Here is a 12,500-nt window from a genome sequence, read left to right on the forward strand (position 1 = left end):
AATGCTCACAGTGAAGCTGGCCCCGCTGCGCTGTGTGTGTGTGGTGTTCAGGTTGAGGCGTCCTGGGTCTATTGCCCCCAGTTCCCCCAAACACTCGCCGCACAGCAGCCGTGCCTCAGCGTTCACATCCTGACACCCCAACAACAGAACCGTCACCAGCTCTGACAGAACCGGTTCCACCAACTCACTGTCCAATATCAAGCGCAACACTGCTGCCTGTGACACACACACACACACACACACACACACACACACACACACAGAGATGTAAATAAGATTTTTTTGTGCGTGTCTGTTGATGATGGGTTCCTCCAGCAGTTCAGGTCAAACACCAAGAAGTAGAACTATTTTTTCAATATGCACTATTTTTATTATTTCAACTATAATTTAATGCAATAAATAACTGACAGGATAATTAAATAATAATTTCATGAATAATTAACTAAAATTTACTTCACACACAATCCTAAGTTAATTTCATAAGATACGAGATCACATTTAATTTTGTTGTTCTTCATCCTTATAAAACAAAAATCTACCCAGGAAACTGGAAAGAAAGGTTTTTTTTTGTGTGTGTGTGTGTGTGTGCATGTGTGTGTGTGTGCGCGCGTGCGTGTGTGCATGTGTGTGTGTGTGCGCACGTGTGTGTGTGTGCGTGTGTGTGTGTGCGCGTATGCGTGTGCATGTGTGTGTGCAAGTGTGCGCGTGTGTGTGCGCGCGTGTGCGCGCGCGCGCGCGTGTGTGTGTGCATGTGTGTGTGCGCGCGCGCGCGTGTGCATGTGTGTGTGTGTGCGTGCGTGTGTGTGCGCGTGTGTGTGCATGCGTGTGCGCAAGTGTGCGCGTGTGTGTGCGCGCGTGCGTGTGTGTGTGTGTGTGTGTGTGTGTGCATGTGTGTGCGTGCGTGCGTGTGCGTGCGTGTGTGTGTGTGCGCGTGTGTGTGCGTGTGTGCTTGTGTGTGTGCGCGTGTGCTTGTGTGTGCTTGTGTGTGTGCGTGTGTGCGCGTGCGCGCGCGTGTGTGTGCGCGTGCGTGTTCCTCACCTGGTTCTTGTACAACATCTCCTTCAGGCTGGTGAGGGCGTGGATGCGCACATCAACGTTTTCGTGCTGAACTGCACGCATGGAGAGCTGCAGCGCCGCCTGGAGATCAGAGCTCTTGGATGTTTGCTGAAACATTCAGGGAAAAGGTTTAAATTAAGACATTAAAATAAACAGGTTTAAACTTTCCCCCAGTGAGAGGAATCTGAACCCTTTAGCTGCTCTGTCCATAACACCTAATGTTCCACACCTTCCTGTAGTCCTGTAGAACCTTATGGATGTCCTTCAGCTCAGGGTGGTCTGGAAGGAAGTAGATCTCATGCAGAAAGTCCTCCACTTCCTGTCTGAAATGAGAAGACTGTTAGAATCTGAGCGAGAGGAGGCAGGTCTCGTGTCTTCTGTTCCTGCAGCAGTTACCTGTTCTCTACAATGAGGTAGTGCATGATCACTGCCGTCTCTTTGGGCTGGATGGAGATGAGCGGCAGGAGAGCGACGATCACGTGACTCAATAATGGCCCCAAATACGAAGGGTCCAGAGTCCGGACGAAACGATCCCACGTCCTGACAGAATAGACATAAAGATATTAAATTCAGGAAGAGTTTCCTGTGGCTTTGTTTTTATTATTATTATTATTATTATTATTATTATTATTATTATTATAAATGAATATAAAATATTAACATAGAATTTCATAAATTAAATTCCATAAATATCCATAAATGAAATGAGGATGAGGATGTGTGTGTGTGTGATGTGTGTGTGATGTGTGATGTGTGTGATGTGTGTGATGTGTGTGATGTGTGTGATGTGTGTGAGCTGTGTGATGTGTGTGAGCTGTGTGATGTGTGTGAGCTGTGTGTGAGCTGTGTGTGATGTGTGTGTGATGTGTGTGTGATGTGTGTGTGATGTGTGTGTGATGTGTGTGTGAGCTGTGTGTGATGTGTGTGTGAGCTGTGTGTGAGCTGTGTGTGAGCTGTGTGTGAGCTGTGTGTGAGCTGTGTGTGATGTGTGTGTGAGCTGTGTGATTGTGTGATGTGTGTGATTGTGTGATGTGTGTGTGTGATGTGTGTGTGAGCTGTGTGTGAGCTGTGTGTGATGTGTGTGATGTGTGTGAGCTGTGTGAGCTGTGTGTGATGTGTGTGTGAGCTGTGTGATGTGTGAGCTGTGTGATGTGTGAGCTGTGTGTGATGTGTGTGAGTTGTGCGATGTGTGTGATGTGTGTGTGAGCTGTGTGAGCTGTGTGATGTGTGTGCTGTGTGTGATGTGTGTGATGTGTGTGTGATGTGTGTGAGCTGTGTGAGCTGTGTGATGTGTGAGCTGTGTGTGATGTGTGTGATGTGTGTGATGTGTGTGAGTTGTGTGATGTGTGTGAGTTGTGTGATGTGTGTGATGTGTGTGTGAGCTGTGTGATTGTGTGATGTGTGTGTGTGTGATGTGTGTGTGAGCTGTGTGATTGTGTGATGTGTGTGTGATGTGTGTGTGAGCTGTGTGTGAGCTGTGTGTGAGCTGTGTGTGATGTGTGTGTGATGTGTGTGTGATGTGTGTGTGATGTGTGTGTGATGTGTGATGTGTGTGTGTGATGTGTGTGTGTGATGTGTGTGTGTGATGTGTGTGTGTGTGATACGTGTGTGTGTGATGTGTGTGTGTGTGTGTGTGTGATACGTGTGTGTGTGATGTGTGTGTGTGTGATACGTGTGTGTGATACGTGTGTGATGTGTGTGTGATGTGTGTGTGTGATGTGATGTGTGTGTGATGTGATGTGTGTGTGATGTGATGTGTGTGTGATGTGCGTGTGTGATGTGTGTGTGTGATGTGTGTGTGATGTGCGTGTGTGATGTGTGTGTGATGTGTGTGAGCTGTGTGTGTGATGTGTGTGAGCTGTGTGATGTGTGTGAGCTGTGTGAGCTGTGTGTGATGTGTGTGTGATGTGTGTGTGATGTGTGTGAGCTGTGTGATGTGTGTGAGCTGTGTGAGCTGTGTGTGATGTGTGTGTGATGTGTGTGTGAGCTGTGTGTGAGCTGTGTGATGTGTGTGTGATCTGTGTGATGTGTGAGCTGTGTGATGTGTGAGCTGTGTGATGTGTGAGCTGTGTGATGTGTGAGCTGTGTGATGTGTGAGCTGTGTGTGATGTGTGTGAGTTGTGTGTGAGCTGTGTGAGCTGTGTGTGATGTGTGTGATGTGTGTGTGATGTGTGTGTGAGCTGTGTGATGTGTGAGCTGTGTGATGTGTGAGCTGTGTGTGATGTGTGTGATGTGTGTGTGATGTGTGTGTGAGCTGTGTGATGTGTGAGCTGTGTGATGTGTGAGCTGTGTGATGTGTGAGCTGTGTGTGATGTGTGAGCTGTGTGATGTGTGAGCTGTGTGTGATGTGTGTGATGTGTGTGTGATGTGTGTGTGAGCTGTGTGTGTGTGAGCTGTGTGATGTGTGAGCTGTGTGATGTGTGAGCTGTGTGATGTGTGAGCTGTGTGATGTGTGAGCTGTGTGATGTGTGAGCTGTGTGATGTGTGAGCTGTGTGATGTGTGAGCTGTGTGTGTGTGAGCTGTGTGATGTGTGAGCTGTGTGATGTGTGAGCTGTGTGATGTGTGAGCTGTGTGATGTGTGAGCTGTGTGATGTGTAAGCTGTGTGTGATGTGTGAGCTGTGTGATGTGTGAGCTGTGTGTGATGTGTGTGATGCGTGTGTGATGTGTGTGTGAGCTGTGTGTGTGTGAGCTGTGTGTGTGTGAGCTGTGTGATGTGTGAGCTGTGTGATGTGTGAGCTGTGTGTGATGTGTGAGCTGTGTGATGTGTGAGCTGTGTGTGATGTGTGTGTGATGTGTGTGTGAGCTGTGTGTGTGTGAGCTGTGTGTGTGTGAGCTGTGTGATGTGTGAGCTGTGTGATGTGTGAGCTGTGTGATGTGTGAGCTGTGTGATGTGTGAGCTGTGTGATGTGTGAGCTGTGTGATGTGTGAGCTGTGTGTGATCTGTGTGTGAGCTGTGTGAGCTGTGTGATGTGTGAGCTGTGTGATGTGTGAGCTGTGTGTGATGTGTGTGAGTTGTGTGTGAGCTGTGTGTGATGTGTGTGTGAGCTGTGTGATTGTGTGCTGTGTGTGTGATGTGTGTGTGATGTGTGTGTGAAGTGTGTGATGTGTGTGTGATGTGTGTGTGATGTGTGTGTGATGTGTGTGTGAGCTGTGTGTGAGCTGTGTGTGATCTGTGTGTGATCTGTGTGTGAGCTGTGTGTGAGCTGTGTGTGAGCTGTGTGTGTGAGTGATGTGTGATGTGTGTGTGATGTGATGTGTGTGATACGTGTGTGATGTGTGTGTGATGTGTGTGTGTGATGTGTGTGAGTGATGTGTGTGTGAGCTGTGTGTGAGCTGTGTGTGTGATGTGTGTGTGATGTGTGTGTGATGTGTGTGTGATGTGTGTGTGATGTGTGTGTGATGTGTGTGTGATGTGTGTGTGATGTGTGTGAGCTGTGTGTGTGAGCTGTGTGTGATGTGTGTGTGAGCTGTGTGTGAGCTGTGTGTGAGCTGTGTGTGATGTGTGTGATGTGTGTGTGAGCTGTGTGATTGTGTGATGTGTGTGATTGTGTGATGTGTGTGTGTGTGTGTGTGATGTGTGTGTGAGCTGTGTGTGAGCTGTGTGTGATGTGTGTGATGTGTGTGAGCTGTGTGTGATGTGTGTGTGAGCTGTGTGATGTGTGAGCTGTGTGATGTGTGAGCTGTGTGTGATGTGTGTGAGTTGTGCGAGTTGTGTGATGTGTGTGATGTGTGTGTGAGCTGTGTGAGCTGTGTGATGTGTGTGCTGTGTGTGATGTGTGTGATGTGTGTGTGATGTGTGTGAGCTGTGTGAGCTGTGTGATGTGTGTGCTGTGTGTGATGTGTGTGATGTGTGTGTGATGTGTGTGAGCTGTGTGAGCTGTGTGATGTGTGAGCTGTGTGTGATGTGTGTGATGTGTGTGATGTGTGTGAGTTGTGTGATGTGTGTGATGTGTGTGAGCTGTGTGTGATGTGTGTGTGAGCTGTGTGATTGTGTGATGTGTGTGTGTGTGATGTGTGTGTGAGCTGTGTGATTGTGTGATGTGTGTGTGTGTGTGTGTGTGTGATGTGTGTGTGATGTGTGTGTGAGCTGTGTGTGAGCTGTGTGTGAGCTGTGTGTGAGCTGTGTGTGAGCTGTGTGTGATGTGTGTGTGTGTGTGATGTGTGTGTGTGATGTGTGTGTGTGATGTGTGTGTGTGTGATACGTGTGTGTGTGATGTGTGTGTGTGATGTGTGTGTGTGTGTGTGTGTGTGTGTGTGTGATACGTGTGTGTGTGATGTGTGTGTGTGTGATACGTGTGTGTGATACGTGTGTGATGTGTGTGTGATGTGTGTGTGTGATGTGATGTGTGTGTGATGTGATGTGTGTGTGATGTGTGTGTGTGATGTGTGTGTGATGTGCGTGTGTGATGTGTGTGTGGTGTGTGTGAGCTGTGTGTGTGATGTGTGTGAGCTGTGTGATGGGTGTGAGCTGTGTGAGCTGTGTGTGATGTGTGTGTGATGTGTGTGTGATGTGTGTGAGCTGTGTGATGTGTGTGAGCTGTGTGAGCTGTGTGAGCTGTGTGTGATGTGTGTGTGATGTGTGTGTGAGCTGTGTGTGAGCTGTGTGATGTGTGTGTGATCTGTGTGATGTGTGAGCTGTGTGATGTGTGAGCTGTGTGATGTGTGAGCTGTGTGTGATGTGTGAGCTGTGTGTGATGTGTGTGAGCTGTGTGTGATGTGTGTGATGTGTGTGTGATGTGTGTGTGAGCTGTGTGATGTGTGAGCTGTGTGATGTGTGAGCTGTGTGATGTGTGAGCTGTGTGATGTGTGAGCTGTGTGATGTGTGAGCTGTGTGTGATGTGTGTGAGTTGTGTGTGAGCTGTGTGATGGGTGTGAGCTGTGTGAGCTGTGTGTGATGTGTGTGATGTGTGTGTGATGTGTGTGTGAGCTGTGTGATGTGTGAGCTGTGTGATGTGTGAGCTGTGTGATGTGTGAGCTGTGTGTGATGTGTGAGCTGTGTGATGTGTGAGCTGTGTGTGATGTGTGTGATGTGTGTGTGAGCTGTGTGTGTGTGAGCTGTGTGTGTGTGAGCTGTGTGATGTGTGAGCTGTGTGATGTGTGAGCTGTGTGATGTGTGAGCTGTGTGATGTGTGAGCTGTGTGATGTGTGAGCTGTGTGATGTGTGAGCTGTGTGATGTGTGAGCTGTGTGATGTGTGAGCTGTGTGTGATGTGTGAGCTGTGTGATGTGTGAGCTGTGTGTGATGTGTGTGATGTGTGTGTGATGTGTGTGTGAGCTGTGTGTGTGAGCTGTGTGATGTGTGAGCTGTGTGATGTGTGAGCTGTGTGTGATGTGTGTGTGATGTGTGTGTGAGCTGTGTGTGTGAGCTGTGTGATGTGTGAGCTGTGTGATGTGTGAGCTGTGTGATGTGTGAGCTGTGTGTGATGTGTGAGCTGTGTGTGATGTGTGAGCTGTGTGAGCTGTGTGTGATGTGTGTGATGTGTGTGTGATGTGTGTGTGTGAGCTGTGTGTGTGTGAGCTGTGTGATGTGTGAGCTGTGAGCTGTGTGATGTGTGAGCTGTGTGATGTGTGAGCTGTGTGTGAGCTGTGTGAGCTGTGTGATGTGTGAGCTGTGTGTGATGTGTGTGAGTTGTGTGTGAGCTGTGTGATTGTGTGCTGTGTGTGTGATGTGTGTGTGATGTGTGTGTGAAGTGTGTGATGTGTGTGTGATGTGTGTGTGATGTGTGTGTGATGTGTGTGTGAGCTGTGTGTGAGCTGTGTGTGATCTGTGTGTGAGCTGTGTGTGATCTGTGTGTGTGAGTGATGTGTGATGTGTGTGTGATGTGATGTGTGTGATACGTGTGTGATGTGTGTGTGATGTGTGTGAGTGATGTGTGTGTGATGTGTGTGAGTGATGTGTGTGAGTGATGTGTGTGAGTGATGTGTGTGTGATGTGTGTGTGATGTGTGTGATGTGTGTGAGCTGTGTGTGATGTGTGTGTGAGCTGTGTGATGTGTGAGCTGTGTGATGTGTGAGCTGTGTGTGATGTGTGTGAGTTGTGCGAGTTGTGTGATGTGTGTGATGTGTGTGTGAGCTGTGTGAGCTGTGTGATGTGTGTGCTGTGTGTGATGTGTGTGATGTGTGTGTGATGTGTGTGAGCTGTGTGAGCTGTGTGATGTGTGTGCTGTGTGTGATGTGTGTGATGTGTGTGTGATGTGTGTGAGCTGTGTGAGCTGTGTGATGTGTGAGCTGTGTGTGATGTGTGTGATGTGTGGTGTGTGTGAGTTGTGTGTGTGTGTGTGATGTGTGTGAGTGTGTGGATGTGTGTGTGAGCTGTGTGATTGTGGTGATGTGTGGTGTGTGTGATGTGTGTGGGCTGTGTGATTGTGTGATGTTGTGTGGTGTGTGTGTGTGGTGTGTGATGTGTGTGTGAGTGGTGTGGTGGTGTGTGTGTGAGCTGTGTGTGAGTGTGTGTGAGCTTGTGTGATGTGTGTGCGTGGTGATGTGATGTGTGTGATGTGCGTGTGTGATGTGTGGTGTGTGATGTGTGTGTGTGGTGTGTGTGTGTGTGATGTGATGTGGTGTGTGTGTGATGTGTGGTGTGATGTGTGTGTGTGTGGTGTGTGTGTGTGATGTGAGTGTGTGTGTGGATGTGTGTGTGATGTGTGTGTGTGTGTGGTGTGTGTGGTGTGTGATGTGTGTGTGTGTGTGTGTGTGTGTGATGTGTGTGTGTGTGTGTGTGTGTGTGTGATGTGTGTGTGATGTGTGTGTGTGTGATGTGTGTGTGTGTGATGTGTGTGTGTGTGTGTGTGTGATGTGTGTGTGATGTGTATATTATGTGTGTGTGATGTGTGTGTGTGATGTGTGTGATGTGTGTGTGTGATGTGTGAGCTGTGTGTGTGTGAGCTGTGTGTGGTGGTGTGTGGTGATGTGTGTGATGGGTGTGTGTGTGGGTGATTGTGTGTGTGGTGTGTGTGTGTGTGAGTGTGTGTGTTGTGGAGTGTGTGTGTGTGGTGTGTGATGTGGTGTGTGTGGATGTGTGGATGTGTGGTGTGAGTGTGTGTGTGTGGATGATGTGTGTGATGTTTGTGGGTGAGATGTGTGTGATGTGTGAGCTGTGTGAGCTGTGTGTATGTGTGTGATGTGTGTGTGTGAGTGTGTGTGTGTTGTGAGTTGTGTGTGTGATGTGTGTGTTGAGTGTGTGTGATGTGTGAGCTGTGTGATGTGTGAGCTGTGTTGATGTGTGTGATGTGTGTGTGAGCTGTGTGTGTGTGAGCTGTGTGTGATGTGGTGTGGTTGTGTGTGTGAGCTGTGTGATGTGTGTGTGTGTGAGCTGTGTGATGTGTGAGCTGTGATGTGTTGTGTGTGTGTGAGTGTGTGATGTGTGCTGTGTATTGTGAGCTGTGTGTGTGTGAGCTGTGTGATGTGTGAGCTGTGTGTGATGTGTGAGCTGTGTGTGATGTGTGAGCGTGTGTGTGATGTGTGATGTGTGTGTGATGTGTGGTGTTGTGTGAGCTGGTGTGATGGTGTGTGTGTGTGTTGTGTGTGATGTGTGTGTGTGATGTGATGTGATGTGTGTGATGTGATGTGTGTGTGGTGTGTGTGATGTGTGTGCTGTGTGTGTGTGCTGTGTTGATGGTGTGTGTGATGTGTGTGATGTGGTGTGGTGTTGTGGCTGTGTGTGATGTGTTGTGGTGTGTGTGTGTGTGATGTGTGTGTGTGTGTGTTGTGTGTGTTAGCTGTGTGTGTGTGTGTGTGTGAGTTGTGATGTGTTGATGTGTGTGAGCTGTTGTGTGGTGTGTGGGGCTGTGATGTGTGTGAGCTGTGTGTGTGTGTGTGTGTGTGATGTGTGTGTGCTGTTTGTGTGAGTGTGTGTGATGTAGTGTTGTGTGTGATCTGTGGTGTGTGTGTGATGTGTGATGTGTGGTTGTGTGTGATGTGTGTTGATGTGTGTGTGTGTGTGTGTGTGTGTGTGATGTGTGTGTTTGTGTGTGATGGTGTGTGTTGTTGACTGTGTGTGTGTGCGTTGTGATGTGTGTTGTGTGTGTGTGTTGTGCTGTGTGCTGTGACTGTGTGTTGTGCTGTGTGTGTGAGTGTGTGTGCTGTGTGTGTGTGTGTGCTGTGTGTGAGCTGTGTGCTGCTGTGTGTTTGATGTGTGTGATCTGTGTGATGTGTGTCTGTGTGTTTGGCTGTGTGTGCTATGTTTGTTGTCTGTTGTGTGTGTGCTTTGTGTGTGTGTGCTGTGGTGTGTGCTGTGTTTAGCGTGTGTGATGTGTGTGATAGTGTGTGCTGATGTGTGTGAGCTGGTGTGTGTGTGTGCTGTGTGTGTGCTGCTGGGTGTGGTGTGCTGTGTGTGAGCTGTGTCTGCTGTGTGTGTGTCTGTGTGTGCTGTGTGTGCTGTGTGTGTGCTGTGTGTGTGTGTGTGTGTGTGGTGTGTGTTGTGCGTGTGCTGTGTGGTGTGATGTGTGTGTGCTGTGCTGTGTGTGTGTGTGTGTGTGCTGTGTGGTGTGTGTGTGTGCTTGCTGTGTTTGTGTGTGCTGTGTTCTGTGTGGTGCTGTGTGTGTGTGCTGGCTGTGTGGTGTGGTGTGTGTGTGTGTGTGTGTGTGCTGTGTGGTGTGTGCTGTTGTGTGTGGTGCTGTGTGTTGTGTCTGTGTGTGTGGTGTGTTGTGCTGTTCTGTTGTGTGTCTGTGTGTGTTGTGCTGTGTGTGTGTTGTGTGTGCTGTGCTGTGTTTGCTGTGTGTGTTGCTGTTGTGTGTGGTGCTGTGTGTTTGTTTGTGTGTTGTGTGCTGTGTGTGTGTGTGTGTGTGGCTGTGTGTGTGCGTTTGTGTGTGTGTGTGTGATGTGTGTTGTGTGTGAGTGTGTGTGTTTGACTGTGTGTGTTGTGTGTGTGTGTGTGTGTGTGTGTGTGTGTGTGTGTGCGTGTGTGTGTGTTGTGCTGTGGGTCTGTGTGCTGTGTGTGTGTGTGTGCTGTGTGTGTGTCTGTGTGTTGTGTTTGTGTGTGCTGTGTGTGTGCTGTGTGTGTTGTCTGTCTGTGTGTTTTGCTGTGTTGTTGTGCTTGTGTAGTGCTGTGTGTGTGTGTGATGCTGTGCTGTGTTTGCTGTGCGTGTGTTTTCTGTGTGTTTGTGTGTTGTGTGTGTTGTGCTTTTGTGTGCTGTTCTGTTGTGTTTTTGTGCTTGTTGTTCCTGTTGTTTGTGTGTTTTGTTGTTTTGCTTGTGTGTTTGTGTTCTGTTGTTCTTTGCTTTTGTTTGTTTTGTGCTTGTGTGTGTGCTGTGTGTTGTGCTGTGCTGTGTGTGTTTGTGTCTGTGTGCTGTTTGTTGTGTGTCTGTTTGTTTCTGTTTCTGTGTGCTTTTTGTTGTGCTGTTGTTTTGTTCTGTGTGTGTGTTGCTGTGTGCTGTGTGCTGTTTGTGTGCTGTTGTTGTGTGCTGTGTTTCTGTGTTTGTGTAGTTTTCTGTTGTGCTGTGTGTGTGTGCTTGTTCTGTGTTGTGTCTGTTCTGTGTGTTCTGGTGTGTCTGTATTTGTGTGTGTTCTGTGTCTGTTCCTGTTGTGTGTGTGTGTGTTTGTGCTGTGTGTGTGTGCTGTGTGTGTGCTTTGTGTGTGTGTGTGTGTGTGTGTGTGTGTGTGCTGTGTGTGTGTGTGTGCTTTGTGTGTGTGTGTGTGTGTGCTGTGTGTGTGTGTGCTTGTGCTGATGTGTGGTGAGCATTGTGAGCTGTGTTGATGCTGTGTGTGAGCTGTGTGTGCATGCTGGTGTGTGATGATGTGTGATGTTGTGTGAATGTGTGGGGATGTCGGTGTGATGTGGTGTGATGTGATGTGATGATGGGCTGTGATACGTGTGTGATGTGTGTGTGTGATGGTGAGTGATGTGATGTGTGATTGCGGTGTGTGGATGTGATGTGGAGCTGTGTGTGGGTGATTGTGGATGTGATCGTGTGTGATGTGATGGTGATGTGTGGAGCTGTGGTGTGATGTATGTGTGTGTGAGGCTGTGTGCTGGATGGTTGGTGAGCTGTGTGTGTGCTGTGTGTGAGCCTGTGAATGTGTGTGTGTGTTGGTGTGAGTGATGTGATTGTGTGTGAGTGATGTGTGTGATGTGGTGTGTAGTGTGATGTAGTGTGTGATGTCGATGTGTAGTGTAATGTGGTGTGATGTGATGTGTGTGATGTGCTGTTTGAATTTGTTGTGTGTGTGTGTGCTTTGTGTGTGATGTGTGTGTGCTGATGTGTGTGTGTGCTGTGTGTTGTGTGATGTGTGTGTGCTGTGTGGTGTGTGCTGTGTGTGTGTGCTGTGTGTGTGTGCTGTGTGTGTGTGCTGTGTGTGTGTGCTGTGTGTGCTGTGTGTGTGTGCTGTGTGTGAGCACTGTGTGTGAGCTGTGTGTGAGCACTGTGTGTGAGCACTGTGTGTGCTGTGTGTGTGTGCTGTGTGTGTGTGCTGTGTGTGTGTGCTGTGTGTGTGTGCTGTGTGTGTGTGTGTGTGTGTGTGTGCTGTGTGTGTGTGCTGTGTGTGTGTGCTGTGTGTGTGTGCTGTGCTGTGTGTGAATGTGTGTGTGCTGTGTGTGTGTGATGTGTGAGTGTGCTGTTTTTGTGTGTGTGTTGTGTGTGTTGTGTGTGTGTGTGTGTGTGTGTGCTGTGTGTTGTGTGCTGTGTGAGTGTGTGTGTGTGTGTGTGTGCTGTGTGTGTGTGTGTGTGTGTGTGTGTGCTGTGTGAGTGTGCTGTGTGTGTGTGTGTGTGTGTGTGCGTGCTGTGTGAGTGTGCTGTGTGTGTGTGTGTGTGCTGTGCGTGTGTGTGTGCTGTGTGAGTGTGCTGTGTGTGTGTGCTGTGTGTGTGTGATGTGTGTGTGTGATGTGTGTGTGTGATGTGTGTGTGTGTGATGTGTGTGTGTGTGATGTGTGTGTGTGATGTGTGTGTGATGTGTGTGTGATGTGTGTGTGATGTGTGTGTGTGCATGTGTGTGTGTGATGTGTGTGTGTGATGTGTGTGTGATGTGTGTGTGTGCATGTGTGTGTGTGTGCTGTGTGGTGTGTGAGAGCTGTGTGTGTGTGCTGTGTGTGTGCTGTGTGTGTGTGCTGTGTGTGTGTGCTGTGTGTGAGCTGTATGTGTGTGTGCTGTGTGTTTGTGTTGTTGTGTCTGTTGTGTGTGTGCTGTGCTGTGTTTTGTGTGCTGTGTGTGTGCTGTGTGTGTGTGTGTGTGTTTGTGTGTGTTGTGTGCTGTGTGTGTGTGCTGTGCTGTGTTTGTGTGTGTTGTGTTGCTGTGTGTGGTGTGTGTGTGGTGTGTGTGTGCTGTGTGTGTGTGCTGTGTGTGTGTGCTGTGTGTGTGTGCTGTGTGTGTGTGCTGTGTGTGAGCACTGTGTGTGAGCTGTGTGTGAGCACTGTGTGTGCTGTGTGTGTGTGCTGTGTGTGAGCACTGTGTGTGTGCTGTGTGTGTGTGCTGTGTGTGTGTGCTGTGTGTGTGTGCTGTGTGTGAGCACT

General features: G+C 48.8%; 1 protein-coding gene across 4 annotated transcripts in view; it reads right to left on the minus strand.

The window, feature by feature from the left end:
* Positions 1 to 12,500, minus strand: part of atr (ATR serine/threonine kinase) — a 42,658-nt gene that overhangs the window by 12,846 nt on the left and 17,312 nt on the right. For all 4 annotated transcript variants that reach the window (XM_047806257.1, XM_047806259.1, XM_047806258.1 and 1 more), the window contains 4 exons: positions 1,453 to 1,596; positions 1,286 to 1,379; positions 1,039 to 1,164; positions 10 to 216 (listed from right to left, as the gene is read on the minus strand). In XM_047806257.1, the coding sequence (XP_047662213.1) occupies positions 10 to 216; positions 1,039 to 1,164; positions 1,286 to 1,379; positions 1,453 to 1,596 (571 nt within the window). The remainder of the gene's footprint in view (positions 1 to 9; positions 217 to 1,038; positions 1,165 to 1,285; positions 1,380 to 1,452; positions 1,597 to 12,500) is intronic.

The sequence above is a fragment of the Tachysurus fulvidraco genome, chromosome 22 (genome assembly GCF_022655615.1).
Source record: "Tachysurus fulvidraco isolate hzauxx_2018 chromosome 22, HZAU_PFXX_2.0, whole genome shotgun sequence".
Classification (NCBI taxonomy): Eukaryota; Metazoa; Chordata; class Actinopteri; order Siluriformes; family Bagridae; genus Tachysurus; species Tachysurus fulvidraco.